Source organism: Zootoca vivipara, chromosome 15, assembly GCF_965207765.1.
Source record: "Zootoca vivipara chromosome 15, rZooViv2.hap1.1, whole genome shotgun sequence".
In the NCBI taxonomy this organism is placed as follows: Eukaryota; Metazoa; Chordata; class Lepidosauria; order Squamata; family Lacertidae; genus Zootoca; species Zootoca vivipara.
The window spans coordinates 15,826,212-15,854,093 of NC_142598.1; the positions used below are offsets into that span (position 1 = coordinate 15,826,212).

Sequence of the window (27,882 nt, forward strand, 5' to 3'; positions counted from 1 at the left end):
ACAAATCAAGCACTTCTAGAAGTTGTTTCTTTTTTGTTTACCAACATCTTTCTTATTTTTAAAAAAGCATTTAGTATGGCACAAGCAATTTTTTATTCTGAAAGTGTGCCCCCCCTAAGGTAAAATAACAAAATTCCTTCAGTAGCACCTTAAAGACCAACTAAGTTTTTATTTTGGTATGAGCTTTCGTGTGCATGCACGCTTCTTCAGATACACTTGAAACAGAAACCAAGGTAAAGTTTGAGAACCACTGATATAGGATGTTAGTCATATAGCTGTATGCCAGAGGCATGGCACTATTAGAAGGTGGATTCCTCCTGGGCTGGAGAGTACCTGGTCTTCCCTTGATAAGGTTCACACAGTTGCTTGTGTTTCTGCCACTCTTATTTAGGGTAGGGGCAGAGCTTCTTGGCATCCTGAGAGGCAAATTGGCCACACTGTATTCAATGCTGGCAAATGTGCTTGGTGCTGTATAGAACACAGGGCTGTGTAGGTTCACATGTGTAGGTACGCAGTACAATCTTTCATCGGCTCAACGCACAGCACTTGATTTCTGTAAGGTGACAGTATGAGCTGCCTCCACTAGAGAAACCTTCTTTGGCTTCATGTGACGCAAAGGGTCTGATCTACTGTGAAACTGATGAAGATTAAGCTTCAGGGACTCTAACCTCAGAGGGGTGCCCACTTTAGTCCACATTGGTTTAAATTGTTGCGTATTGTAGACACGACTCGAAAACTACAAGGCATAGCAAATTTTTGTTTCCACCAATAACTTGGATACGTGAGATAATCCAGCACAGCAGTCTTAATCAAAATCTGAGATGCAGTTGTTAATAATAATAATAATAATAATAATAAATGTGGTGATCTGTCATGGAGCAACCCCATTGAAGAAGATATGGTAACTCGTTGCTGGTTGCAAAGCGCCCCCCATAACAGTTCAAGCTTCAGAGCCCCCCCCCCAAAAATGTAGGTCCGCCACTAGTGTGACATCAGGTAAAAAGGTAAAGGACCCCTGGACAGTTAAGTCTAGTCAAAGGCAACTATGGGGTGCTCATCTTGCTTTCAGGCCAAGGGAGCCAGCGTTTGTCCACAGACAGCTTTCCGGGTCATGTGGCCAGCATGACTAAACCGCTTCTGGTGCAACGGAACACCGTGACAGAAGCCAGAGTGCACGGAAATGCCATTTACCTTCCCATGGCAGCGGTACCTATTTATCTACTTGCACTGGTATGCTTTCAAACTGCTAGGTTGGCAGGAGCTGGGACAGAGCAACGGGAGCTCACCCCGTCGCAGAGATTCAAACCACCGACCTTCTGATTGGCAAGCCCAAGAGGCTCAGTGGTTTAGAAGACCACAGCGCCACCCACGTCATCAGGTGAGATGTACTGTAAACCCCTGCCTAGCACTTGATCTCTGGTGGATCATTCACACATGAAAGTCGCCATATAGGATAATAGAATTGTAGAGTTGGAAAGAACCATGAGGGTCTCCTAGGATATCTGCCACCACAAAGTGATGGTCATTGCATGATCCCAAGGTAGAGGCGGTTTTAGGGTAGCATGACTGGTTCAGCCACACTGGGTGCCAGCACCGCAGGAGGCGCCGCAACAGTGATGTAGAATGGAGTGTGAGAGGTAGGAGGTGCCAAATTTTAGCATTGCACAGGATGCTGCTGAAATTTGAGAGCCCAAAGTTCACCCCTGATAAACAGCAGCTCACACATCTGCAATGTATGATAACTTGAATGACAGTGGGTGAGCAAGGGTTCACTGACATTTAATGTGGATAGCGAGCCCCCTGCCTCTCCATTAATTCTCCATTGTCCATGCGACAGTCTCCTCCAAATAATAATAATAATAATAATAATAATAATAATAATAATAATAATTTATTTATACCCCACCCATCTGGCAGGGTTTCCCCAGCCACTCTGGGCGGCTTCCAACAGAACATTAAAATAAAAAAATTCCTTCAGTAGCACCTTAAAGACCAACTACCGGTAAGTTTTTATTTTGGTATGAGCTTTCGTGTGCATGCACACTTCATCAGATACACTGAAATAGGAGTCCCCAGGCGCTTATCTGAAGAAGTGTGCATGCACACGAAAGCTCATACCAAAATAAAAACTTAGTTGGTCTTTAAGGTGCTACTGAAGGAATTTTTTTATTTTGTTTCGACTCAGACCAACACGGCTACCTACCTGTAATTAAAATACAAGTGTGTGTTTCCCCTCTCACAATCCAGATTCTCTCAAACCCTCTCCTTTTCAGAGGCATGATAAAATCCAGACTGAGATTTAACGAGAAGTGTGAGGAACATGGGCGTACTAGGCAGGGGGACAGCTGTCCTCGCCCATCAAGAAAAACTATAGAAATATTTAACTCACGGATCAATCACATTGGTTCTGCCTCCCCTAATAAAGTCCTCCCCCCCCCAAAAAAAACCCTGGTTATGCCCAGGCCGTGATTTGAAGGAACATGTCCTATGGATAACAGAGAATTAATGGAAGTACAATATGAGCCCCAAGTCACTGCATAATATTGAAAATGGTGGTGTTACGTCTGCAATGACTCATTCACACATACAGCCATCAAGTCAACTGAATTTGCATGTGTGAATGAGCCTGAAGAACATGCCAGACTGACAAATGGGGGCTGGGTGGGAGAGAACTCTCTATGGCATAGGAGGCGGAAGGAAGAAGGTACAAAGGGAATCCATGCTCTGTGTACATATAGGTAAAGGTAAAGGCTTTAAGACTAAGGAATAAACCCTACACCAGGGGTCAGCAAACATTTTCAGCAGGGGGCCGGTCCACTGTCCCTTACACCTTGGGGGGGGGCAGACTATATTTTGAAAAAAAAAGAATGAATTCCTATGTCCCACAAATAACCCAGAGATGCATTTTAAATAAAACACACATTCTACTCATGTAAAAACATGCTGATTCCCGGACCGTCCACAGGCCGGATTTAGAAGGTGATTGGGCCGCATCTGGCCCCCGGGCCTTAGTTTGGGGACCCCTGCCCTACACAAATTCAGAGTGGAGTCCCTAAGGCGGTTAGATGGTGCCTTGTACGCCTCCTTCCAGCAGCTCCCTGTCACCAAGCTGGTGCCAAATGTATTGCTCTGCTTTCCTTTGGAGGGGGGGGGGTCTGCTTGCCTGGGCAGCCTAGGTCCTCCCCACTGTGGTGGACATGGAAATTTGTGAAGCATTTCTTTGAGATGATATATAATGAAATGGGGAAAAAATGTTCAAGAAAGCTTTTATAAAAAGACCAGAAACCTTTTTGTTAGAAATATTTGAAATGCAGGTCCCCACAGATCAAAGGAACTTGTTTCTCTGTGCAATTATGGCAGCCCGAATGGTATATGCTCAGAAATTGAAAGAGCGAGTAATACCAACAATGGAGGAGTGGCAGATGAAATTAACCGAATATGTAGAATTAGCAAATTTAACTAGTAGAATAAGAGATCAGGGAGTATTTAAGGGAGAGTGGGAAATGTTTGCAGAATATCTGAAGGCTTACGTTAAATACGTATCGTGTCAGCAGGGTTAATGTAAATTCAGCAGTTCAAAGTATAGAAGATACAAGGGGAAGGGAGAAATATGAATATATTGAGAAAATTAAAATATGCAGTTTTAATGGACAAATAAATGGAACCATGGAAGGGGGGGAAGGGAAGTCAGTGATTGAATGTACGGTTATACAGTGGTGCCTCGCAAGACGAATTTAATTCGTCCCGTGAGTCGCTTCGTATAGCGAAAAATTCGTTTTGCAAAGCGGCTCCCAAAGGAATGCATTGAAGTGCAGTTTCCCATAGGGTACCTCGCAAGACGAATTTTTTTAAAAAATTATCTTGCAAGGCACCTTATGGGACGGAAAAAAATTCGTCTTGCGAAGCGCGCCATAGGAAACTTCGTATTGCGAGTCTCCATTGAAATCGCAAAACGCATTCGTCTTGTGAAAAATTCGTCTTGTGAGGCATTCGTCTAGCGAGGTACCACTGTATTCAATGAATGTGACACACTATACACGGGGACCTCCATACACACTTCTTGTGCCCCAGAGAGGTCACTTTGGTGCTGCTAATGCAGCGGTTTGACTCCACCATCCCCGGAGGCGCACAGCATAGTCTATTGGGACAGACAGGTGCCAACAACTGGGCTAGTGCTAGTGAAGTGCTTCAAAAATGCAAAAAACACTACATGCAGCTTTGAGACATGCAAGGCTGAGCCCAAACACCTTTAGAAACATTAGAGAGCTGTGTCTTGATATGTGCAGACAGAGGGGTTTCCCCCTCAAGATGGCTACCCCTAACTCCTTCCACCTTCAACCGCACATCTGGGATTTACAGCAAAGGATGGATTGGAATGTCCAAGGAGGACTGAGTGTTGGTACCTCTCTTGTTGGTATTTAAACACTAGGGAACCAGCTGTATTAAGTTTGCAGTGGCCAGGCCGGGCTAAGCAGGCAAAGCAAGCAACAAGGTGGGCAATCCTGTAGGCCAGGGATGGGGGCTTGCCTTGTGCCCCCCGCCAAATGCCCTTGAACCACAACTCCCATAATCCTTACAAAAAAATAAAATAAAAAATTCCTTCCAGTAGCACCTTAAAAGGTAAAGGTAAAGGGACCCCTGACCATTAGGTCCAGTCGTGACCGACTCTGGGGTTGCGCGCTCATCTCGCATTATTGGCCGAGGGTGCCGGTGTATAGCTTCCAGGTCATGTGGCCAGCATGACAAAGCCGCTTCTGGCAAACCAGAGCAGCACATGGAAACGCCGTTTACCTTCCCGCTGTAGCGGTTCCTATTTATCTACTTGCATTTTGACGTGCTTTCGAACTGCTAGGTTGGCAGGAGCTGGGACCGAGCAACGGAAGCTCACCCCGTCACAGGGATTCGAACCACCGACCTTCTGGTCAGCAAGCCCTAGGCTGAGTGGTTTAACCACAGCGCCACCTGGGTCCCAGTAGCACCTTAGAGACCAACTAAGTTTGTCATTGGTATGAGCTTTCGTGTGCATGCACACTTCTTCAGATACACTGAAACAGAAGTCACCAGACCCTTATGTATAGTCAGAGGGTGGGGAGGGGTATTACTCAGAAGGGTGGTGGGAAAGGGTGATTGGCTGATAGGAGTGGTAAACCTGTTGACGACTGTTAACAACTGCGATTGGTCTTGCAGGAAAAAGCAAGGGGTGAGATGGCTAAAGATAGCTTTATCATGTATAATGAGATAAGAATCCAATGTCTTGACCTTGACCTATAATCCTTGACCTTTGTCCATGGCAGCTGGGACAGCTGAGTGCTGGAATCCAACAACATCTGTCCTTGCACAGCCCTTTCTATAGGTCCTTAGTTAGGTGAAAAGTCCCCTTGAATTCCATGGGGAAGGAGAAGCTTTGAGAAGAAAGCGAGCGTTTCCAAGGCATGCTCTGTTTCATGGGGTCACAGAGAGTCGAAACGACTAAGACAACTAAACAACAACAAAACCACTGGACTGCACGATTCTGAGCTGAGAAACCCTTGGTCCCATGCAATTTGCTTTAGGTCAGTGGTTCTCAAAAGGTGTGGGTGGCATAGCACACTGGCATGGCAGGAGAAGTTGGCAAGTGTTGTGGGGAGATTCAAGGGCAATCAAAGAAACATTTAAACATTTCAGTGTAGTATTGTATAGTATCAAAATATTTTTTAAAAAATAAATATACAACCGAAAACAGTATCCACACCCCTCTCTTTTCAAAAGCATCAGCTGTTCTTCTACAATATTCTCCACGACGTATTGCTGTGACGGTGTGACCAGGAATTTTCAACTCTGACAAATATGGAACATCAGAAAAGGGAAAGGCTTCTTTGTGTCCATGAAGAGATGAGAGTTTGTCTCAAATCAGACCTCATATAAATGAGATCGCCTGGCAAAAGCAAGCTCACACCTCCCATTGAGTTTGTATACATGCTTAAGGTACATATACCGTATAAGAGGCTTGTTTGTCATTATATTTTAGGAACGGTTCATGTTCTTATGTAGCTGCATTGCTTTATGATCCTGTGATCATAGTACAAAGTAGATGCATTCTAGGTTACAAATCAAGCATTGCTAGGAGTTGTTCCTTTTTGTTTCCAAATGTATTTTTTAATCAATAAAAAGTTGGTACGGCGCCAGCCAATTTGTACTTAGAACGTGTGTGGCCCAGAGAGAAATAAGTTGTTTCAGGGCAAACCAGGTTTCTGGAGTTTGCTGGATCTCCGATCCGCAGGGCTGCTGCGTGGTGAGAGATGATCCCAAGGACGCTGACCCTCTTTATAGGGAAACTTGACAGTCGTTGCCCATCCTTACTGGAAAGTCAAGCTGTCCCTTTAAAGTTTTTTCTCTTTTCTTTCAGCGCTTGTGTGTTTGTGTGTGTGTGTGTGTGTGTGTTGTGTGTGTGTGTGTGTGTGTGTGTGTGTGTGTGTGTGAAAGTCTTAATCGGAAGAAGAAAGGAAGAAGAAAGGGGGAGGGAGGCCGTCTTCCCGGCTCCTCCCCCGCTGCGTCCCCCACCTACCGAGGGCCGGGGCGAAGCGACTCTTACGGCGGCGAGATTTGGGAGCGCAGCGGCGCTATATAAGCGGAGGCAGAGAAGGGCAAGCGAGGAAGGCAGAGAGACAGACCCGGCGGCTTAAAGCATCCGGCAAAGTAAGCAGAGGCTCCGTGGGGCGAAAAGCCCGAGCAGAGTCTTTTCTTTCCTCCGGGGCTGCTCTCTTATCGTGTTCACACGTGCCGCTTGGCGCTCTTGTCTCTCTCTCGCTCTCTCTGTCTTCCCCGCGGTTGTTCTTTCTCTCATCCGTTCCTGCTCCTGCCTTCTGATGCCTCCCAATCTCACCGGCTACTACCGATTCGTCTCCCAGGACAACATGGACAACTACCTTCGTGCCTTAGGTAAGCGTCCCTCTCACCCTCCGCCAGTCTCTCTCTTTCTCTCTCTCTCTCACTCTCACCCTCCGCCAGTCTCTTTCTTTCTTTCTTTCTCTCTTTCTCTCTTTCTCTCTTTCTCCCTCTCTCTCCTTGCATTGTAAGGGGTTGGACTAGATGACCATTGGGGGTCCCTTCCAGCTCTATAATTCCGGGATTCTGTTATTCTCTCTCACGCTCTCATTCCCCCCCCTTTCACACCAACCCCACAAACTCTGAGAATGAATTTGATACAGTGCTTAATATTCCCTCCCAAACCCCCATGAATACCTAACTTGAAGATCTGGAAAAAACATTAACTGGAGCATGTGCAGAGTGCCTTTGTGGCCGCACATGAGATCCTGCAGCTGGGCCCACACATTCTGGAGTTAGGAGAGGGGTCCCTTCTTCCAGTATGCTTCACTGATGCTTTTTCAAGATCTTCACATTTGAGACGAAATCAACTTAGCATTTATATGGTAATTTTGAAGGGTCTAGCGTTGGCTACCAACTTGGCAATCCTTACCACAGGTCCGTAAGGTAGGTCTGTATTATTAACCACTGTATTGCAAATGGGGTTATACAGTGGTATTATTAACCACTGTATTGCAAATAGCATGAATGAGATTCAAATACAGTAAGGACTTCCTGAGATGTAGCTCAATTTCTTAGCCAGGGTCCAATTTTCTAGGCAAGCTGGTGAGGGAAATAATGCAGAGATATTAAAATGATTTGTTTTTAAATGCTATATTTAATTGCATTTTTACTTGATTTTACTACGTTGGCTGCATCTTGGTAAAGAAGACAAGGGTGTAAGTTTCAAAATAAACGCCTGAGACAGATGTGTTCTTGTGTTGTCCTCCTGATAGCTTGGTAGAGCATGAGGCTCTTAATCTCAGGGTCATGGGTTCGAGCCCCACGTTGGGCAAAAGGTCCCTGCATTGGAAGGACCCTCATGGTCCCTTCCAACTCTACAGTTCTATGATTCTATGATTCTTTCCTCACTAAGGGTTGGGCAAGGTGGCTTAAACACTAGAGAACTATCTACAGCAAGGGCTAAGTAACAAGAAAGGTCATTGCCGTTTCTGCATACTAAGCTGTTACAGCCGTTTCTTGGATCTCAAATGCCTTGGCTCCCAAACAAACCAGCTCCCGAACGATCAAAACCCTGGAGTGTGTATTCCAGTTTTCGAACAACTTTTGGAAGCCGAACATCCGGCGCAGCTTCTGCAGCTTCTGAATGAATCAGACGCTGCACCTTGGTTTTTGAACAGACTCCTGGAACGCATTCTGTTCGAGAACCAAGGTATGACTGTACTTATCCTGCCACATACAGTACACAGTTTCATGAACACGCACTGCCCTGACCTATCCAAATTATTTTCTCACACTGTCATATGTTAGACATCAATGTCGCTCTAAGGAAACTGGTTTGCCTCCTGAAGCCGGATAAGGAGATCACCCACAACGGAGACCACATGACCATCCGCACGTTGACTTCGCTTCGGAATTATAACATGGACTTTGACCTTGGGGTTGAGTTTGAAGAGGACTTGGGACCAGTGGATGGGCGCAAGTGCCAGGTAAGAAGCGGAAGCTTGCCAGCCGTTGGACTGTGGGAACAGACCCGTTCGGTGGCTGCCTGTCAGGGGATTGTTGCGGCTACTCTCGAGTAAAGACGCTCCAGTCCGCACTGTCTTTAAGAGTTTTACAGTGCAGAGATAACAGAAAACATAACCGCCTAGTCAGATTCAGAACCCGGCAATGGCTGCCTCCTGCTTTTCGGCCAGCATAAAAGCCTGGGCACCCCAAAACACCGCCCCTTCGCCCTACGTGTGGGCGTGCGCCTCAATTCGGGCACTGGAAGGAGAGTTTTCCCCTCTTGCTGCCTGGGGCTCTGACATGTCTCTTAACCCTTCCTGCACTCTCTGTCCTCCATAGCGTTGACAGGGCTCAGACACCTCACCGAGCCCTCTCTCCAAACCGCTCCATTCCTCATTCCCTCCTCCTGACTCGCTGCTTGTGCTGTCGCTAGGCGAAGTGCTGGTCAGGATGACTGGGGGGGGGGGGGAGAAGCTCCCTGTAGGGAGTCACCCTGACACCGCCTATGAGAGAGATTGCAAAAGGAGAGCTACGGTGTCGACATGGTTTCACACACATTGATTCTTGGCCTTGAGTTGTGCTCAGGGGCAGAGGAAGGGGGGTGCGGGGGGTGCAGGCCGCTCCAGGTGTCACCAATGGGGGGGGTGTGACAAAATGCCAGGCGGCACTCACCGCAGGGCCTGCAGCGCGCCCGAGCCATGCATCTCTCCTGGGAGTGACGCGGTGGCTTGGGCGCCCGCAGACTCCGTGTTGCCCCAAACGGTCCGCCTGGCAAAATATCCTGCTTCAGCTTGCCCCACCCCGCGGGCGGCTGGCCCCGTCCCCAGACGCAGGGCACGCGTGCTGCCACAGGCGCCCATCGGCTTGCTCTGCCACTGGTTGTGCTAGCTCAGCAGTGTTGTGAAGCTTTCTGTTCACCTGACAAGCAGAAAGAAGCACATTTGTGCAAATAAAAACCACTCGGTAGAGCAGCCTACTCACAGGGAAAGGAGTTTGTGTGTGTGTGTGTGTGTGTGTGGAAGGCGTAATATTCATCTCCATGCGTTGGGGGTGCAGAAATGCCTACTCGTAACATCTCCTCCCATGTTGCACTGTTCACGCAAGGAGACAACTGAACTCACGTGATGGAGAGGAAGATGCTCCAGAAGGTCATAACCACAGCCGGAATGATTATTGGTCATCCCCTCCCATCTTTGGAAGATCTATACAGTTCCCGTTGCCTCAAAAAAAGTAAAAAATATTTTACAGGATCCACCTCATCCGGGATATAGTCTTTTTGTACTACTGCCTTCAGGCAAGAGATATACGGTAGAACAAGAACAAATAGACTAAAAAAAACCAGTTTCTGCCCAAAAGCTATATCCATCTTAAATACTGTAACTAAATAATTGACCTGAAGAGTTGTGTAGGCATGTGCATGTGTGGCTGAAAATGTGTTTTTTGTTTTGTTTCTTGTTTTTGTTTTTTTGGGATAGCATCCAATTTCATTGTAGTTACACAATGACAATAAAGAAATCTAATCTAATCTAATCAACTGAAACTTATTTGTTGCCCAAACTAGACTCCATGTTAAGCCTGCACGACTTGTAACACAACTGCTACCTCTAGTGTACTCTCAGATGCTTGACAGGGCCTGTCTCTTTTGCATACATGCAGCAAAACAAACTTGTTGACCTCTTGTGGGCACTTTTCAGCTTTGTGAGTCATGGTTTCACTGGGGCTGTGCTTCTGATACGCCAGCAGCCTAGTTTTGGGAAAGGATGTGTTTGGAACAAAAACATCTTTCAGTGTCTCCCTCTCTTTACGAGGTGGCTTTTATTAGGAGCTCAGTGTTCACACCAGCTCCAGTCTCGGAGTGGGGCAACTTCGTTTGTAGCTGCCAGAGATATTGCACACTTTAAGGAGAACTCTGTTTTACAAATGAGGGATAGACAAACACTCCCTCAATGGCTAAGCACACACAAAAAATGAATGCACAGCCTCAAATAAAGGTTTTGGAAATAAAGGCCATGGGCGGAGGAAGTAGTAGTAATAGTAGAAATAATTTTTGAATGCTAATTAAGGGTTTGTCAAGCATTCAAAGTTGCTGGCTTTCTTTTTGGTAATTTTAATGGCATTGGAAGCTAGGCCCATATTATCCCCAGATGAGGGGGTTTGAGAATGAGTGGCTTGTCTAACGAGCTTATGACAAAGCCAATCAATGAACTTTGTATTAATTTGCTTTTATTACTAAATGTATACTGCCTCCAAATCTTGGAATAGTGGCTAAAAATTGCATTTGATATCTGTGGGGTTAATGGGAGAATTTCTTATCAAGAGTTCTTTGCCTAAGACTCACACCTGAATAAAACAAGAATATAGCCCTTCTGGAATCGGTTACTGGGGTAGCGCTCCACCAGTTATATCTCAACTTCAAATCGTCTCACAGTCATTGCTTCCATTTCTGGAGATCATCATGCATTGCCTGCCCCTTGATTGAATACAGTGGTACCTTGGTTGTCGAATGGCTTGACTCCCGAACAAATCGGCTCCCAAATGTCGCAAACCCGGAAGTGAGTGTTACCGAATGTTTTTTGGAAGCCAAACATCTGACACGGTTTCTGCTTTGAGTGCAGGAAGCTCCTTTTCAAACAGTTTCAGGAGTTCCGGAACGGATTAAGTTCAACAACCAAGGTACCACTGTATTATTGTGGGTTGGGATGATTTTGTTTTGTTTTGTTTTTTAAATGCCATCCCACTGCTATAGATTAAGAACTATTTTTTAAAAGGGAGGCATGTGATTGATATTGTGGGCAGGGATACTGCCCTCCACCAGAAGCTGCTGCCTGATTTTTTTCTTCTGGTAAGGCTAGCCCCTTACTATAATGTTACTTTGGTATTTTAAAGCTTGGCAAGAAAAATAATAATTGTTGGCTTCTATTTTATTTTATTTTTTATTTCTGACTTACTCCTCAAGCAATGGTCACTGTCCTGGAATAGCCAACATTTATTTAGTTGTTCTCTTCTTTTACTCCTTCCTTGCCACAAAATTATACAGGAAGAAAGTTGCAATGCAGCCCACCTAGCGCAAAAGACAGGGCATTAACTGAAATCTTAGCCATGTGAGAAGACTTCTGTAGTGCACATCTGGAGACTCTTTCTCAAAAGTAGCTCCCTCCTTGTGGAACTTCCTGTAATCAATAGCTGGGTCCTTTCAGGGGAGCGGTAGGGTTGTGATTTTTGGCAGACACTAAGGTACTATATAGATAGTGTTAAATCAGCAGGCCATAGACCAAACTCGCTCATTCAGATACTTGGGTGTACTCTATTGAAATACTCTCTTGGAAGGGCTGTACGGAGGCAGTGAAAGTCAAAGCACAGAAAAGCATAGGGACATTGATGAAGTTCTGTTACGATAAGGGTGGGCAGCTGATTGAAGCTGCCAGAAAGATATTTGGTAGCAAAGTGTTTCAAATAGGGTTGCCAGACTCAATAGAGGACAGGACTTCTGTGCCTTTAATTGCCCTGCTCTCTTTTGAGTCTGGAAACCTTAAAGAGAAACCAGCAGACCCTCTGTTTAATTTCCAAGCAAAGGGTCTGCTGGTTTCTCTTTAAGGTTTCCAGACTCAAAAGAGAGCAGGGCAATTAAAGGCACAGAAGTCCTGTCCACTGTTGAGTCTGGCAACCCTAGCTTCAAAGTGCTTACTCAAATACCCTATAGCATTGAAATCTGGGGCTCTGGTTTGAATTCCATTAAAGCTTTGGATCAGTAACTCTTCTTCATAACAGAATATGGGTGGCCAATAATTGAGGCAAGAGCAAACTCGCTCAGTTAAAGTATATTTTAAAAATGGCTGCTATGCCTGTTGAGCATTTTCCTGCTCTGTGCTATATGGAATTAGGAGATAAGCAACACCGGAAAGCAGCTTGTCAATATATTATTATTACTTTACTTTTAATTTAAAATGCAGTAAAATAACCACATGCAAGTTCAATAAAACAGAGAATACAGCACAAAGCAACACAGAGTGTAAGAATAGCATTTCCAAAGCTTTTTGAGCTTGTCAAGATGTTTTAGATTATTGTTATTTTCCAGAAGTGAGCTATGCTTTGATCCTGAATAAGTGTCAACTAAGGGATTGGCTCTTCTGAATTGAATCAAGAGGGAACCTGAAAGTAATTAGAAACACCATATTTCCCCCTTGGTATCCCCACTTGAGAACAGAGCATTTTAGACCTACTTATTTGACCAAACTCTCACCGGCTTCCTTAAGAATTGCCTTTATTGAGCTGCGTTTCCAAGTCATGCCCACTGAAGTCATGGGTGGCTGCTACAACAAGGTCCCCGTACATGGACAAACTTTGTATTTGTGGTCATCCTCAGGTGGAAGACATCATTATCTGTTAGCCCGCCCCTTATATAGTGACCCAAGAGATCACTTTCTGAAACCTTTGTTCACACAAGCAAGCAGGCACCCCCTGGCAGAAATGGTCTGGTTTTCTTTTGAGTGACTATGATAGCTTCATAACACACAGAGTGACTCTCTAAGTACTGGCTGCAAAAAAAGGAGCGGAGAAGGAAAAAGGAGATAGATAAAATTGTTGTAAATTGTCGGAGGTTTAATTTGAAGTCAAGCTGGATTTGAGTTTGTTGGTGCTTTGGCAACCTCTCTCTCTTACATCATGGATGTTGGCTTGAATGATGGATGTTTGACCCGTATTGTTTTATTGGTACTGTTGCTGCAGGTTTGTCATGGCCTTTGGCTACAACAATAAACTTATATTTAAAATGATAAAATTTCTACTCCCTGGTGAAACCTAATCATTTTGTACTGGGGAGCCGCATTAACATTTGCCATTAGAGAGACATTACACCGAACAGAGAGAACTCTGGTCCTCTTTTTAAATTCCATTTTAACAATTGACACATCAAATTCAGGAAAACAATCTAGAAAAAGCCATAGAATTAAAGCAACCCAATTATTGCTGGAGACCAAGTGGTCAGCCTTGGGTTAAAAAAAAAAAGATGCAAAGGTTTGAGAAGTCATATCCTTGGAAGTTTATTTCTGCTGTATGCATAAGTTTCAACCAATAATCAGAGATGGTGGTTTGTTTGTTTGCTTTGGGGCTATTTGTGTGCCACCATTCAGCCGAAACTGTTCCCCGGGTGGTTTACAAGCAAAAGACAGGCTAGCATAGTCTCCTCTCTACTGGATTCCCATCTCCCATTTCAGTTCATAATAAAAACCAAAGGTACCCTGGGATGCTTGAAATAACCTTTAGGACCTTACTCTGAAATGATTCCAAGTTGGGTCATAAAAGCACCAGACTCCTGGGCTGTCTAGAAGCTGTGGCTATAATTTAGCTATCAGGATTTAAAAAGTGGAACATATTGTTTTCTCCAGTAGGTTCTACACAATTTCAGGACCACAGCAACCCTGTTCTATTTTTGTGTGTGTCCTGTTTGATCAAATGGCCTTTCCAGAAAGCAAAATCCACAGACATTGGTAAGATTTGACTATATAGTGCTCTTGAGTGTTGAGATCCCTTCGTTATTCTGAAACAATTGCAACAACCTTGTAAGGTAGGCACCCCCAAACTCGGCCCTCCAGATGTTTTGGGACTACAATTCCCATCATCCCTGACCACTGGTCCTGTTAGCTAGGGATGATGGGAGTTGTAGTCCCAAAACATCTGGAGGGCCGAGTTTGGGGATGCCTGTTGTAAGGTATATCAGTATTATCCCCACACTGCAGACTCGCAGCTCCCTAGTGAGTTCATGACAGAGGAGACATTGCACTGGGACCTTTTGGTCTGCAAACAATCAGTTGTACCTTGCTGGTTGAATGCCTTAGTCGTTGAACAAATTGGCTCCCGAATGTCGCAAACCCGGAAGTGAGTGTTCCGGTTTGCAAACGTTTTTGGGAACCGAGTGTCCAACAGGGCTTCCGCAGCTTCGGATTGGAAGCCATGCCTTGGCTTTCGAACCGTTTCAGGAGTTGAACGGACTCCCAGAATTGATTAAATTCGAGAACCAAGGTACGACTGTACTTCTATCCAATTTACCTGGCTCTGTTTTTTTATAGTAAAGTGGATCAGTCACATGCTCTACACCACCCTAGAATTGAAGGCGTATTCTGTTAGCTAACGATATAGTCTCTTCTTTCTCTCGCCCCCCCTTCAGACAAAGGTCTTCTGGGATGGAGATCAGTTGGTGTGTGAACAGCGAGGAGAGAAACAAAATCGAGGCTGGAGACACTGGCTTGAAGGGGACCGGCTGCATCTGGTGAGGAAAGGCAGCCTGAGAAGCTTGCCCCAAGCACAGAGCCCTCTCCTTCTATGGCTCTGGCCCTGAAAAGCCAAAGCTAGGCCCCATGAGTTATGCCTGTCATCTGTGGAGGCAATGGCCCCTTGACAAAAACATCCTTTCCCAAGAGTTCAAAAGTTGACTTGGCTGAGCTCAGTGGGAGGCATCCATTGTCCTGCATCTTCCTTGAAATTTGACCGCAGCTCCTGGGGCTTTCTGTAAGGGAGTGGGGGAAATGATTAAGTCAAAACCCAACACCTCTGTGCATGACACTCTTTTCAAAAAACGGCTTTAGTGTTGCTCACAAACTCTGTGCATGGCCTGTGCAAGATCTCCACACAATTGCCAATGCAACAATGCCGGCAAGCTGTTTCAAGGGGAGGGTGAAGCAGTGATTCACAGAAGGTGTCCATGGCGTGTCATTCTGTGCCATCCATTAATTCATGGCATCTCCCACTGCCATCACCCTCTGCTACGTTAAGTATGAAGGGATGACCGCCATCTGTGCTGGATAGCTGTACCAGAGGCTTGGGGGGAGAAGCTCAGCTGCAGATGCCTGTTGTAATCATGGAGAGTTCCTCGCAGGTCCACGAGGTTGCACAGGTGAAATTATTTAACAGGGAGTGAGAACATCTGCCTCGCTCTCAAGAGTTAGGCTACAAAATGAATTTATTCAAAGTGTTCAGAGAGAAGCTTGAAATCAGAAGACATCTGCTAAATACAAGAACAATGGGCTGTTGTGGCATCTTAAAGCCTAGGATAGGATAGGATAGGATAGAATACTAGAATAGAATACAGTGGTGCCTCGCTAGACGAATTTAATTCGTTCCACAGGGTCTTTTCTTATAACAAAAAATTCGTCTAGCAAATCCCATAGGAATGCATTGAAATTTTTTGAATTTTTTTTTGCCCATAGGAACGCATTAATTGAATTTGAATGCATTCTTATGGGAAACTGCGATTCGCTAGACGAATTTTTCATAAAACTAATTCGTCTAGCGAGGCAACCTCCGCTCGAAAAATCCTTTCGTTAAGCGGAAATTTCGTTAAGCAGGGCATTCGTTAAGCGAGGCACCACTGTATACTGTAGAATAGAGTAGAATAGATTAAAACAAAACAAAACAAAACAAAATGCCAGTTCTGGTATAAAGCACTTTTCTTGTTGCTGTTAGCTTATTATTGCATATAAGCTAAATACAGTGTTTTTTAAAAAAACTAAGCAGAATAACAATAACTTTGGAGAATGAAGCCACAGCACTAATGATAGAAGTGCATGTTCATTCGCTCACAAACATGTATGGCTTGAACTGCATGTCTACAATTTTATCCGCTGAAATGCTTAGCCTCCAGTTGCCCGATTTCCATTGGCTTGCTGATCTTCTTTGGTGACATGCAACTATTAATGTCTGTGTGACCCAAGCAGAGCAAAATGCCCGTCTTCCAAGTACAAGGGCTGGGTCGAATTTCATTGGGCTGTTAAAATGCTTCTGAATGGGCTCTTCCTATACTACAGAAAGAATTTGCGAACCATATATTCCAGGCAGAAAAACTTCCTGTTCTTAAGAACAAGTAGCTCATGAGTTGCCATTAAGGGTGGGATACCGAACTGATTGGGGGTGGGGGGCTTTGTGTACAAGTAAACTCATAGGAGATCCTTTTGAATATACAGTGGTGCCTCGGCTTACAAATTTAATCCGTTCCGAAGGCACCTTCGTAGGTTGAAAAATTCGTAAGTCGAAAAGCGCCATTGGAAACGCGATTTCCCGTAGGAATGCATTGGAAACGGAAAAATTCGTAAGTCGAAGCAACCCCATCTAAAAATTCGTAAGTTGAAAAAACCCTACCTAAAACCACCGCGGTTTCCGTTCGGATGTCGAGAAATTCGTACGGCGTGCGGCCGTTTGCGCCATTCGTAAGTCGAAAAATTCGGTTGTCGAGTCGTTCGTAAGTCGAGGTACCACTGTATGCCATTGAAAAATGAATGTTGAGGGATTTCAGTTTCTTTCAGTGACTTATGTGCAGGAGAGCTTCTTGGTGGATCATGTCCATAGAGGAGGTTGGAGAGGCCCTTCTTTGCCAGAAGATATGTTTCCATGTCCACACAGAGAACACTGGTCAGGCAATGGATTATCACTCGGAGTTTGCATACAAGATGCTTAAAGCAGAAGCTCCATTTGAGCAGCCTCCCCCCCCCCCCTGCGCATGCTAAGAAGCATGTGATTATTGGTTTAGACCAGCCACCCCCAAACTTCAGCCCTCCAGATGTTTTGGACTACAATTCCCATCATCCCTGACCACTGGTCCTGTTAGCTAGAGATCATGGGAGTTGTAGGCCAAAACATCTGGAGGGCCGCAGTTTGGGGATGCCTGGTTTAGACATTAAAGTATTCAAAAGTCAGCACAACAAATGCTCTTAAACTGCAAGTAACCACTGTATTTTAATTTCAGAAGCAGGCCCTGGAACCTTGCTATTAATCTTCCCTGCTCCTAAGCAGCGGCCCTATACTTAAATTTGCTGTCTCGACGCTGCTTGCGTCATGTTGCGTGACTTGAGTGTTGTCAATCCAGGACAAAAAACGCAAAAGAGAAATTGGATGTACATGGTAGCCGAAATGTTATGAGCTGTTTTAAGCTTCACAAATGAAAAATGCTCCAAAAGTCTCAGGCCTGGAGTGTCTCTTCCCTCACTCTCTTTTTCTCTCTCTCTCCTCCTAGCGCTTGACAGCAGAGGATGTGGTTTGTGTCCAGGTTTTTCAGAAAGTGAAATGATTCTTAGCAGCAAGCGCTAACTTCTGGATGCAACAGGCATTAGAGCCTCAAACTGGGACCAGAATCGAGCCACCAGCTTTTCATTCCTTGTGCCGAACCTTCTCTTCTGCATTAAAATAATACAGATGACCAACGGCTTGGCGTTAATGTGTTTTTTGTTAACTGCTGCCTGCGCTGGCTTTTGTTACTGAATAACGTAGACACGTAGGCAGGTTCGTCTTCCCCCTTCCAGTCTGTCCCCTCCATACCTCAGGTTCACATCCTGCACTATGACCGACTTTGCCCTCGGGGGGGGGAAAGTCTCTGAGTGTTTTGACTGGCTTGAACTCTGATATTGCCTCTCGCCTGCCAGGCTAGTGGACACAGCGGGGCTCAGTGATATCAGCTTTTCAACAGTGCGACGTATCATCACCTAAACATCGTGATATAGTGATACATCGCGATGGTGAAAAGGAAGGAGCATTAGTCCTGCCCTCACAAGGCACTGTTGTGAAACTGCCACTGTTTCCACAGGGAGGAAGATGGCAGCAACTGGAAAAAGAAGGTAAGGCATAGACAAGCCCTACCTGTGATATATTGCTAGGTGAAGACGCCATCACACTCTGGCCCTCAAACTGGTCCTGGACGCTGTATCAGTACATCACCCAGGCCTACTGTGAGTCTGTGTAGAAGCTAGCCTACTGCTTTAAAGACCTAAACGGCCTCGGCCCAGTATACCTGAAGGAGCGTCTCCACCCCCATTGTTCAGCCCGGACACTGAGGTCCAGCTCCGAGGGCCTTCTGGCGGCGGTTCCCTCACTGCGAGAAGTGCGGTTACAGGGAACCAGGCAGAGGGCCTTCTCAGTAGTGGCACGCTCCCTGTGGAACGTGCTCCCATCAGATGTCAAGGAAACAAACAACTATCTGACTTTTAGAAGACATCTGAAGGCAGCCCTGTTTAGGGATATTTTTTTTTATGTTTGATGTTTTGTCAGGTTTTTAATATTCTCTTGGGAGCCGCCCAGAGTGGCTGGGGAAACCCAGCCAGATGGGCAGGGTATAAATAATAAATTATGATGATGGTGATTACAAAGGGGGGCTTTTTTTCACCCAGAGCTCACCGGAGCTCAGTTCCAGCACCTTTCAGGTGGACTCCATTGCCATTCTTACAGAACAAGGGAGAAGTTCATGGTCAGCTCCAGCACCTTTTTTTCTAGAAAAACAAGCACTGGTACAAAAGCAAAATTCACCTTTGTTGCCTTGGCCCTGCCCACTGCTGGCATTTGGGCCTTGAAATGTTGCCCAGAAGGGAACGTGATTCCCCACCCTGATGTATTGCGGCAGTAAATAGGTTTCTAAACTTAGCAGATGTATCCAGATCAAAGAGGAAGCGTTCAAGCACAATCATTTGCTACACTTGCTTCTTTAAAAAAAGAAGAAATCTTTTCATAGCCTTTGCCAAAACCAAATTTATGATTAATGTCTTCCTGCGAAGGAGCTCAAAATGGCTAAACAGTGCATTTTCTTTCCTCCCCTCCATCCTCACAGCAACATCCCTATGAAACAGATAAGGCAGGGGTCAGCAAACTTTTTCAGCAGGGGGCCGGTCCACTGTCCCTCAGACCTTGTGGGGGAGGGCGGACTATAATTTTTTTTGGGGGGGGGGGAATGAACGAATTCCTATGCCCCGCAAATAACCCAGAGATGCATTTTAAATAAAGACACATTCTACTCATGTAAAAACATGCTGATTCCCAGACCGTCCGCGGGCCAGATTTAGAAGGTGATTGGGCCGCATTCGGCCCCCGGGCCTTAGTTTGGGACCCTGAGATGAGGCTACCAGGAAGCATGTGAGTACGTAACCCAAAGTCGCCCTTCATGGCTGAGCTGGGGAAAAGGCTTGGGAAGGGAGCTATCTATGGCTATAGTTTATGAGCCTAAAACAAGGGTGAGGAAGCCCGTAGCCTTCTCTGAGGTTGTTGGACCCCCCCCCCCAAACTGCCATCAGCCTCAACCAGCAGGGGTGGGTGATGGTCGATGCATCCCAAAAGCATCTTGAGGGCCACAGATTCCTGGTTGAGGCAGTTCTGCTCCATGGTTAGAGCAGGAACAGGAAGGCAATGCCCACAAGCTCAGGCAGGCAAGTCTAGTTATCTCTGTGCAGGGGGAAACCCAGAAATTCATGCAGACAGATTCTGCCTGCCAAAACCACATGCCCTTGCGGCCAGGACCTAGCCAGTGAGTGAGTTGGGAACAGAAAAGGGGGGGGGAACTGGAGCTTCAAGTTGCAGTGGGATCCTTTTCAGAATAAGAGTTCTGGCATCCCAGGCAGAAGGGAGGAGCTATCGGTAACAAAGGACAGTGCTTTGCTGGAGAACTTCAGCAAAAGGATGTCTGTAGTTCAGTAACAAAAGAAGCAAGGGCATTCTTTCATCTTAAAGCGGATGGCGATGATGCAGAGCAAGTTAAGAATGCGAAGCAGGATGCATCCTCCTGGAGCCTTGTAAAGCATCGCTCAGAGTGGCAGCAGAAATCTCGGGCATGGTTTACGAAAAATGGGGGTTCAGCCCTCTTAGCATGTTTAATTCTTATTCCTATGAGGAGCAGAATTACTGAGAAAGAACCAAGGGTGCTTCCAGGTGGGTGGATTGTGGAGCTGATGCTTTTCTTGTGCGTCTTTCACAGCACCCACACAATTCAATGATCATTGAAATACTTTGAAAAAATAATATTTAATTCAGATTCCCCTTTAACATGGAAAACCCTAAAAATAACCCCTGATGGTATGGACACTTGTCAGTGCATTTTGGGGTGGAAGTGGAATGTGTGCAGTTTGTTGCATGCATTGTGATGTTTTGATGTGTGGCCTCTATTGTCACACTACTATTTCCACTTGCTCCTCACCAGGTGCAATATATGTGTGCCTATTTCCACCGATTGTCCCATGCAGAAGGCACATCTGAACTCCAGCAAACCAGCTGGGAGATATTATTCTTTCGAGATTTCACCACGCTGTACATGTGAAGGATTATCTTGAAGACTGTAATTGTGGTACATATTTTGGGCTTGGAGTCATAGGATTTTTTTAGAGTTGAGAGGGACCCTAGGGATCCTCTAGCCCAACCCCTTCAACACAGGAATATGCAACTGTCCCATACGGGGATCGAACCTGCAACCTTTGCGTTATCAGCACCATGCTCTAACCAACTGAGTCATCCGGGCTTAAAAAGAAAATAGTTTTTAATACAGAGGTTTTGCACAGGACCTCTTTATCCAAGTCTTATGCAAGTTAGGCAAATGCCACTCTTGCACAATACCTCGGTACAGTATATTCTTGTTTATTATTTAATGAAAATTGATATTGCAGCCCTTTCCTCCAAATAAGCACAAGACTCCATTGCGCATGCAGCGGAATATGATCGTTAAGTTTGGCAACTTTTCTCTTCTGCACTTCCTGGCTTGATTTTCTTTGAAAGTGCAGGTTCACAGGTACAGAAATACCTGTGTGCGTGCCCAGAACAGAACAAGGCAGCTGATGGCAAAGGAGGAGTGAATGGGAGAGGTGAAACCTCACCCCATACATACCATTAAGCTCTGCTCACCGGCTTGGGCGGCAAAGCAGAAAAGTAACAATGAAAATCCATGGTTGAAACCAAGAAACAGGAAAGTGGGGAAAGCTAATGGGCCAAAAGTATGCACAGGAAAACCAGATCCTTGTGACCTAGCTGCGATATAAGGCTCCTGTCTGAAAGCATATCAAGTACTTGCAAATTTCCTTTCCCCTGCTGACTTTCCCAGCTATAGGTGTGTTCTTTCTTTGGCGATCACTCGTAGCCGAGTAAGATTGTCTTCCATAAACATGGTTTTAACAATGAGTCCGTAAGTGACTGTAGAGGTCAATTCTGGATCCGCACGTCCTTCCACAGTGGGGACATTGGTTTCCGGGCGGGAGTTGATCACAGTGTGGATTTTCCTCTTAGCACGTTTCTCCCTTGTGTCCTGAGATCGAGTGTCTTCAAAACCCGTGACATCTTTGGTAAAGGCTGTTCTCCAACTGGAGCGCTCGCAGGCCAATGTTTCCCAGTTGTCGGTGTTTATACTACATTTTTTAAGATTTGCCTTGAGACAGTCTTTAAACCTCTTTTGTTGACCACCAGCATTACGCTTACCATTTTTAAGTTCAGAATAGAGTACAGTGGTGCCTCGCAAGACGAATTTAATTTGTTCTGTGAGTCAATTCGTTTTGCGAAAAATTCATCTTGTGAATCCCATAGGAATGCATTGGTTCCCCCCCATAGGAACGCATTAATTGAATTTCAATGCATTCCTATGGGAAACCGCAATTCGCTAGACAAATTTTTCACAAAACGAATTCGTCTTGCGAGGCAACCTACGATCGCAAAACCCATCCGGCTAGCGAAAAATTCGTCTAGCAGGGCATTCGTCTAGTGAGGTACCACTGTAGTTGCTTTGGAAGACTATCAAAGCAGGTGTGCAGGCTGATCTGCATGCAGATTGCGCTGGTGATGAATGGGAACGTATTGGGCTTCATTCCAGATCTGCACTCCTTTTTCAGCTTTTAAGTGCTAAAGTTGGCCCTTTGCAAAAGAGGTACTAACCCAGGCATCCCCAAACTTCGGCCCTCCAGATGTTTTGGACTACAATTCCCATCATCCCTGACCACTGGTCCTGTTAGCTAGGGATCTTGGGAGTTGTAGGCCAAAAACCTGGAGGGCCGCGGTTTGGGGATGCCTGTACTAACCCTACCATGGTTTCTCTGAATAGCTGCTTGGGCCATGCTAGTCATCCCATCCAAACTCCTGCAGTTCTGCCTCCCCCTTTTCCCCAATTTTAATCTAAATGTTCAATTGCACCGTTTGCCAAACCTCACCAGCCGGTCCCCTGCCCACATTCTTCCTTTCTCTATCCCACAAGTCCCATATACCCCCTCCTATCTTTCAGAAGCGTTATAAACTTGATGGTCTCGTGGGTGAGGGCATAGATATTGGAACTGTCTGCAACCATATTGAGTGTTACTAACTTTATCCACAGAACTCTAAAATTCAGCCTAATGCAAATGAATATTCAGAGCTCAGAGCCTGGTGCAGGGACAAAGAAGAAGAAAATTAAGTATTGTGGTTTCCTAAGGGTGTGGAGTGGCATTGGGGCAGTAGAGCAACATTCTGGTTTTTAGGGCTCGACCCATATTTTGATCACATGGTAATGTTGTGTAATGAATTTCCTCGGGTACAGGAGCTTTTCTCATTCCATGGCTGTGCCTTGTGAAATATCTGATCGCACCTGCTGAATTGGATCTGATTCATGGAAAACCCATAGAGAGAAAACCCACAGAGAGATTTTGCTTAGCCAAACTTCAGTTCAGTGGGTAAGGTTTTCATAAGGCAGAGCTGCAGAGCAACAGGAAAAGCTCTCAGACCTGGGGGAACTAATTGGTACATAGCACAATCAAAATACAGGTCAAGTGAAAGTGTGGATTGAGCTAAATTGTGCATTTGCCTGGCTTCTTCAAGAGCACAGAAAAAATAGGATAAGATGGCCATCCTGACTAAAGAATTCAGCTTTTGGAGAATCTTCATTTTGATTTTTAGGATGCTTCCAGCTTGTCTCTGTCTTGTGGGAGAGATGCTAGCACATACCAGAAGTTTAAAAGGTAAAGGGACCCCTGACCATTAGGTCCAGTCGTGACCGACTCTGGGGTTGCGGCGCTCATCTCGCACTATTGGCCGAGCGCTGCAACCCCATAGTTGCCTTTGACTGGACTTAACTGTCCAGGGGTCCTTTATTTTTTTACCTAAGGACTGGCGAACTCCGTGTTGACATCTTTATCAAGGACTTGGATGATGGTCTTGAGGGCATCCTGAGCAAGTTTGCAGACGACACCAAATTGAGAGGGGTGGCTAATACCCCAGAGGACAGGATGACACTTCAAAATGACTTTAACAGATTAGACAACTGGGCCAAAGCAAACAAGATGAATTTTAACAAGGAGAAATGTAAAGTACTACACTTGGGCAAAAAAAATGAAAGGCACAAATACAGGATGGGAGACACCTGGCTTGAGAGCAGTACATGTGAAAAGGATCTAGGGGTCTTGGTAGACCACAAACTTGACATGAGTCAGCAGTGTGATGCAGCAGCTAAAAAAGCCAATGCAATTCTGGGCTGCATCAATAGGAGTATAGCATCTAGATCAAGGGAAGTAATAGTACCACTGTATTCTGCTCTGGTCAGACCTCACCTGGAGTACTGTGTCCAGTTCTGGGCACCACAGTTCAAGAAGGATACTGACAAGCTGGAACGTGTCCAGAAGAGGGCAACCCAAATGGTTAAAGGCCTGGAAACGATGCCTTATGAGGAACGGCTTAGGGAGCTGGGTATGTTTAGCCTGGAGAAGAGAAGGTTAAGGGGTAATATGATAGCCATGTTCAAATATATAAAAGGATGTCATATAGAGGAGGAAGAAAGGTTGTTTTCTGCTGCTCCAGAGAAGCGGACATGGAACAATGGATTCAAACTACAAGAAAGAAGATTCCACCTAAATATTAGGAAGAACTTCCTGACAGTAAGAGCTGTTCGGCAGTAGAATTTGCTACCAAGGAGTGTGGTGGAGTCTCCTTCTTTGGAGGTCTTTAAGCAGAGGCTTGCCAGCCATCTGTCAGGAATGCTTTGATGGTGTTTCCTGCTTGGCATGGCGTTGAACTGGATGGCCCTTGTGGTCTCTTCCAACTCTATGATTCTATGATTCTATGTCCCAGGGATGTTACTTATTTCTTTTCTTCCAAGCTCCCCATTTCCCCAAGCAGTGAGTTATTTCAGGGGAGCACTCCCCATGCTTTGATTTCCTTTGGAGGAGAAGGCACTGGGAATGTGTGATTTTTTTGGGGGGGGGGAGTGTTGCTTGAGGCTGTCCTGCATCTGATGTGGGTTGGAGCTTTGCAAGGGTCGCAACCTTTGCAGTTAAGGCACAACCGAACTGTTTGTGCAACAGTTTTACTCTTCTGGATTCTGATTGTGAAAGCTTCTGTGGAGACAGCAGAGGGCAGCAGAATACAGCAGAAAGGAAAGCGCCTCTCTTGCCCAACTGACTTTGGAAACCAGTTATCTCCCCCTTCCCTCCCTCTCAGCAAGGTCTGCCCCAGCTTCCCCGAATCACGGCTTAAAAGGGTTAAGTGTTTGTGGAAATCTGTTTGCAGCTCCCAAGCAGAGACCACCAGAACGGGAGAGAGAAAGAGAGTTAACTCAAGTCTGGAAGCATGTGAGTGTTGACTGTGCCGCGAAGGGAGAGGGTGGCATGGGTAACGGTAGCAAAAGGATTCACTTTACTCTGGAAAAGCCTGGGGTCAAATCTAATACCCAAAGACTATATTACAGGGTTCTCCGTTATCAAATGATGCTGGATGCCTGGACAAAGTATGGTGTCTGGGGCTGCTGCCAGATGGGTGTTTGTTGTGGGATGGGTGCGCTTCATGCGCACAGATTTTTCCCGTAGCGTTCACCCGACTTCACTGGCATCAAAATGCCAGCCTATATTTTGTGCCCATTTAAAGGTAAAGGGACCCCTGACTGTTAGGTCCAGTTGTGGACGACTCTGGGGTTGCGGCACTCATCTCGCTTTACTGGCCGAGCTGTACTGGTGTACAGCTTCCGGGTCATGTGGCCAGCATGACTAAGCCGCTTCTGGCGAACCAGAGCAGCGCACGGAAATGCCGTTTACCTTCCCGCCGGAGTGGTACCTTTTTATCTACTTGCACTTTGACGTGCGTTCGAACTGGTAGGTTGGCAGGAGCAGGGACCGAGCAATGGGAGCTCACCCCGTCGCGGGGATTTGAGCCACTGACTTTCTGACCGGGAAGCCCCAGGCTCTGTGGTTTAACCCACAGCACCACCTGCGTCCCTTTTCCCCATTTAGTCCCCATTCACTCTTTCTGGAGAAATTTCAATAAGGTTTGAAACAACAACAACAAGGTATTGCCAACAACCCCTTTGCAATATCTGAATGGCCCATTTGCAGTATTAACCTCAACTGGAAACCCCTGGGAAGTGACCTATAGAGCAGCATTTAGCTTTAGGGGAGTGCAACGTATAGTCTGATGTCTCTAACCTGGCATGTTCTCAGTCTGCTCTAGCAGCCCCCTGAAGAGGCTGGCACTACCATTTAGATCCTTCTCTTCTCTCAACAGGGTGCTTCTTCCAAGACCCTTTCTAGTCACAACTACACTAGTCAAGGCAGGGGTGTGTAGACCCAAAGCCTTTAGTTCTTGCGAATGGCTGGTGATTTCCCTCCCAGCCCTTCTCCAGAAAGTTTGAGGCCTTCAGGTCTAAAGAGCTGTGCTTAGAACATACTCAGAAAAATAGCAAAAACAAAAGCTGCTGCCTTGGGAGTAATGAAAGCACAACTAAGAACTGTACAAGAGGATTGTGGCTTCTCACTAGGCCTCAGTGCTGCCTGCAACTCTTCCTCACTGGTTCCAGGGTCTCTGAACAGATGTGCATAGCCATCAAGGACCACCAAGTTTTGTGATGCTCTCTGGCTGTCATGCCAATTCTGAGGGATCCAGGTCTTATAGTGCTCCAGTCACCATGGTTAATGACCAGGGTTGATGGGACCTGGAAACCAACAACATCTGTAGGGCCAAAGACTAGCTACCTTTCATTTAATGGGTGCTGATTTACGCCTTTTCTAGAAAAAAAAATTAGGACCCTTTTTAGTGCAGTTGATCAGTTTCCAGCACATCCATAATTCTACCCAAAGATTCAAGACCCAGTTCCATATCTAGCCCACATAAAGAGATGTGTTATAGTGTGATTATGCAAAAATCACTACTGCACAAGTGCAGAAATGAGTGCAGAATTCACCAGTCTGCTAAATATAAGCTTCTATTTTTTTAAAAAAACTTTTTTAAAAAGCAAATTTTCAGCCCTTAAGGCTGCACATATAAGCTTAAGATTACACGGGGAATCCCTGGTGAAACCTCAAAATCAGGAATAGTAGCTAAGTCAGATATTTAATATGACTTGAGATCACAACCTAGCTCCTTTGCCCATCCTGTGACTATCAGAAGCAGATGCAAAAACATTTCAACATAAGCAGATGTTTCATAGTTCCTTTTCCTTTTGGTCATGCCTTCCATTCTCAAATGTGTGTGTTGCGTTTACAGGCTCCTCCGACTCCTTCTGCAGGGAGCTTTGATCTTCGGAGCTGTCAGTTCCACCCCAACTGCAAGGAAGCTCTTTGGGGAGATCAGGTCCCCCAATTACCCCAAGCCGTACCCAAACAACAATGACAGTACCTGGGACATTTCTGTGCCAAAGGGCTTCAGAGTGAAGCTGAATTTCTGGCAGTTCGATCTGGAGCCATCCGAGGACTGCACTTACGATTACGTCAAGGTGTGTGTGTGTGTGTGTGGACAGAGACTGGGATGCAGAGTGGGTGGTAGAGGAATTGCTGCATTTCCAAGTGGCTGAATCTCCATTTTGCGTAGCTTGGCCCCACAAGTCTCTGCTCTGTTTCCCTCTCTCCCCAGGGTGTATGGGGTATTAGGGGTGGGGTAGTACCTCTGCTGGGGGACATGAAGCACTCCTTCTGTGGCACCTAGAAGCTGTCAGCATGTGACAGCAGCCACACCCCAGGAATGGCTTCCACTGGCTGGGTAAACCAGGTGAGGGTAGCTGGTGAGTTAGGGACTTCCCCTGCATGCAAAGACAGGTTCAGGTGGATTGAGCAGATGAGACCAATAGTGGGTCTCCATCGCTCAAGAAGGCGGTTTCTGCATGTGCTGCGGAGGGAAGTGAGGGGAAGATGGAGCTCATCCATCTGGGAAGATAGCCCATCTAGGAGAAGGAAAGCTCTGATTCTAAACCCCTGCTGCATTGCAGGACATCTTCAGGAGAAGAAAAGGCTAAGGAGTAAACCTGTCAGGAATGAGCCAGCTCCAAGAGAAGATTTGCAGCCAACTGCAGAAAGCAGCCAGGAACAGAGAGGCTTAGATGTTAGTCAGACAGGAGAGAGCCGGCAGCTGCAGACTTCGGCTCTTCTTGACCGGCTATTAAGGCAGTAGCTGAGAGCAGGTGGGAACACAGCCAAAGCTCCCAGGAAGAGGTTGGAGCTGATCCACTCAGCCCTAAGAGTCGATGAATGCGAGGGCTGTTAGATAGGAAGCAAAACAAGAGACGTAAGAATCAGAAGTTAAATTTCTTCTGTCGCAGCCGGAAAAAGTATTCAGAAGGGTCATCTTGAGTAATGATGCCAGAAGCTTTGTCAGAGCCGTCCGGAGCTATGTTTGTTTGTTTTTTGC

The 27,882-nt window shown here is 45.9% G+C and overlaps 2 protein-coding genes across 4 annotated transcripts in view; both read left to right on the top strand.

The window, feature by feature from the left end:
• Positions 1-6,644: 6,644 nt before the first annotated feature.
• Positions 6,645-17,720, top strand: RBP5 (retinol binding protein 5). 2 transcript variants are annotated; one of them, XM_035140940.3, is made up of 4 exons: positions 6,645-6,918; positions 8,335-8,513; positions 14,696-14,797; positions 17,534-17,720. In XM_035140940.3, the coding sequence occupies exons 1-4, from the start codon at positions 6,846-6,848 to the stop codon at positions 17,585-17,587; spliced, it is 408 nt and encodes a 135-aa protein (XP_034996831.1). In that variant the 5' UTR covers positions 6,645-6,845; the 3' UTR covers positions 17,588-17,720. The 2 variants fall into 2 exon arrangements, with proteins under 2 accessions (XP_034996831.1, XP_034996832.1); XM_035140941.3 differs by having other exon boundaries at positions 6,645-6,675.
• A 2,357-nt stretch (positions 17,721-20,077) lies between these two features.
• C1R (complement C1r) overlaps positions 20,078-27,882 on the top strand; it is a 30,550-nt gene continuing 22,745 nt past the window's right edge. The window contains exons 1-3 of one of the 2 annotated variants that reach the window (XM_060268735.2): positions 20,078-20,205; positions 24,781-24,842; positions 26,746-26,974. In XM_060268735.2, coding sequence (XP_060124718.2) covers positions 24,841-24,842; positions 26,746-26,974 — 231 coding nt within the window. In that variant the 5' untranslated portion in view covers positions 20,078-20,205; positions 24,781-24,840. Of the gene's footprint in view, positions 20,206-24,683; positions 24,843-26,745; positions 26,975-27,882 lie in introns of those variants that run through there. The other variant, XM_035140939.3, reaches the window with a different exon arrangement.

Bases quoted from the DNA above. Each gene is read 5' to 3' on its own strand.
- RBP5 (XM_035140940.3), top strand. From the start codon at position 6,846: ATGCCTCCCAATCTCACCGGCTACTACCGATTCGTCTCCCAGGACAAC. The intron at 8,514-14,695 runs GTAAGAAGCGGA...CCCCCCCTTCAG, and splicing joins TGGATGGGCGCAAGTGCCAG to ACAAAGGTCTTCTGGGATGG. The intron at 14,798-17,533 runs GTGAGGAAAGGC...CTCTCCTCCTAG, and splicing joins AAGGGGACCGGCTGCATCTG to CGCTTGACAGCAGAGGATGT.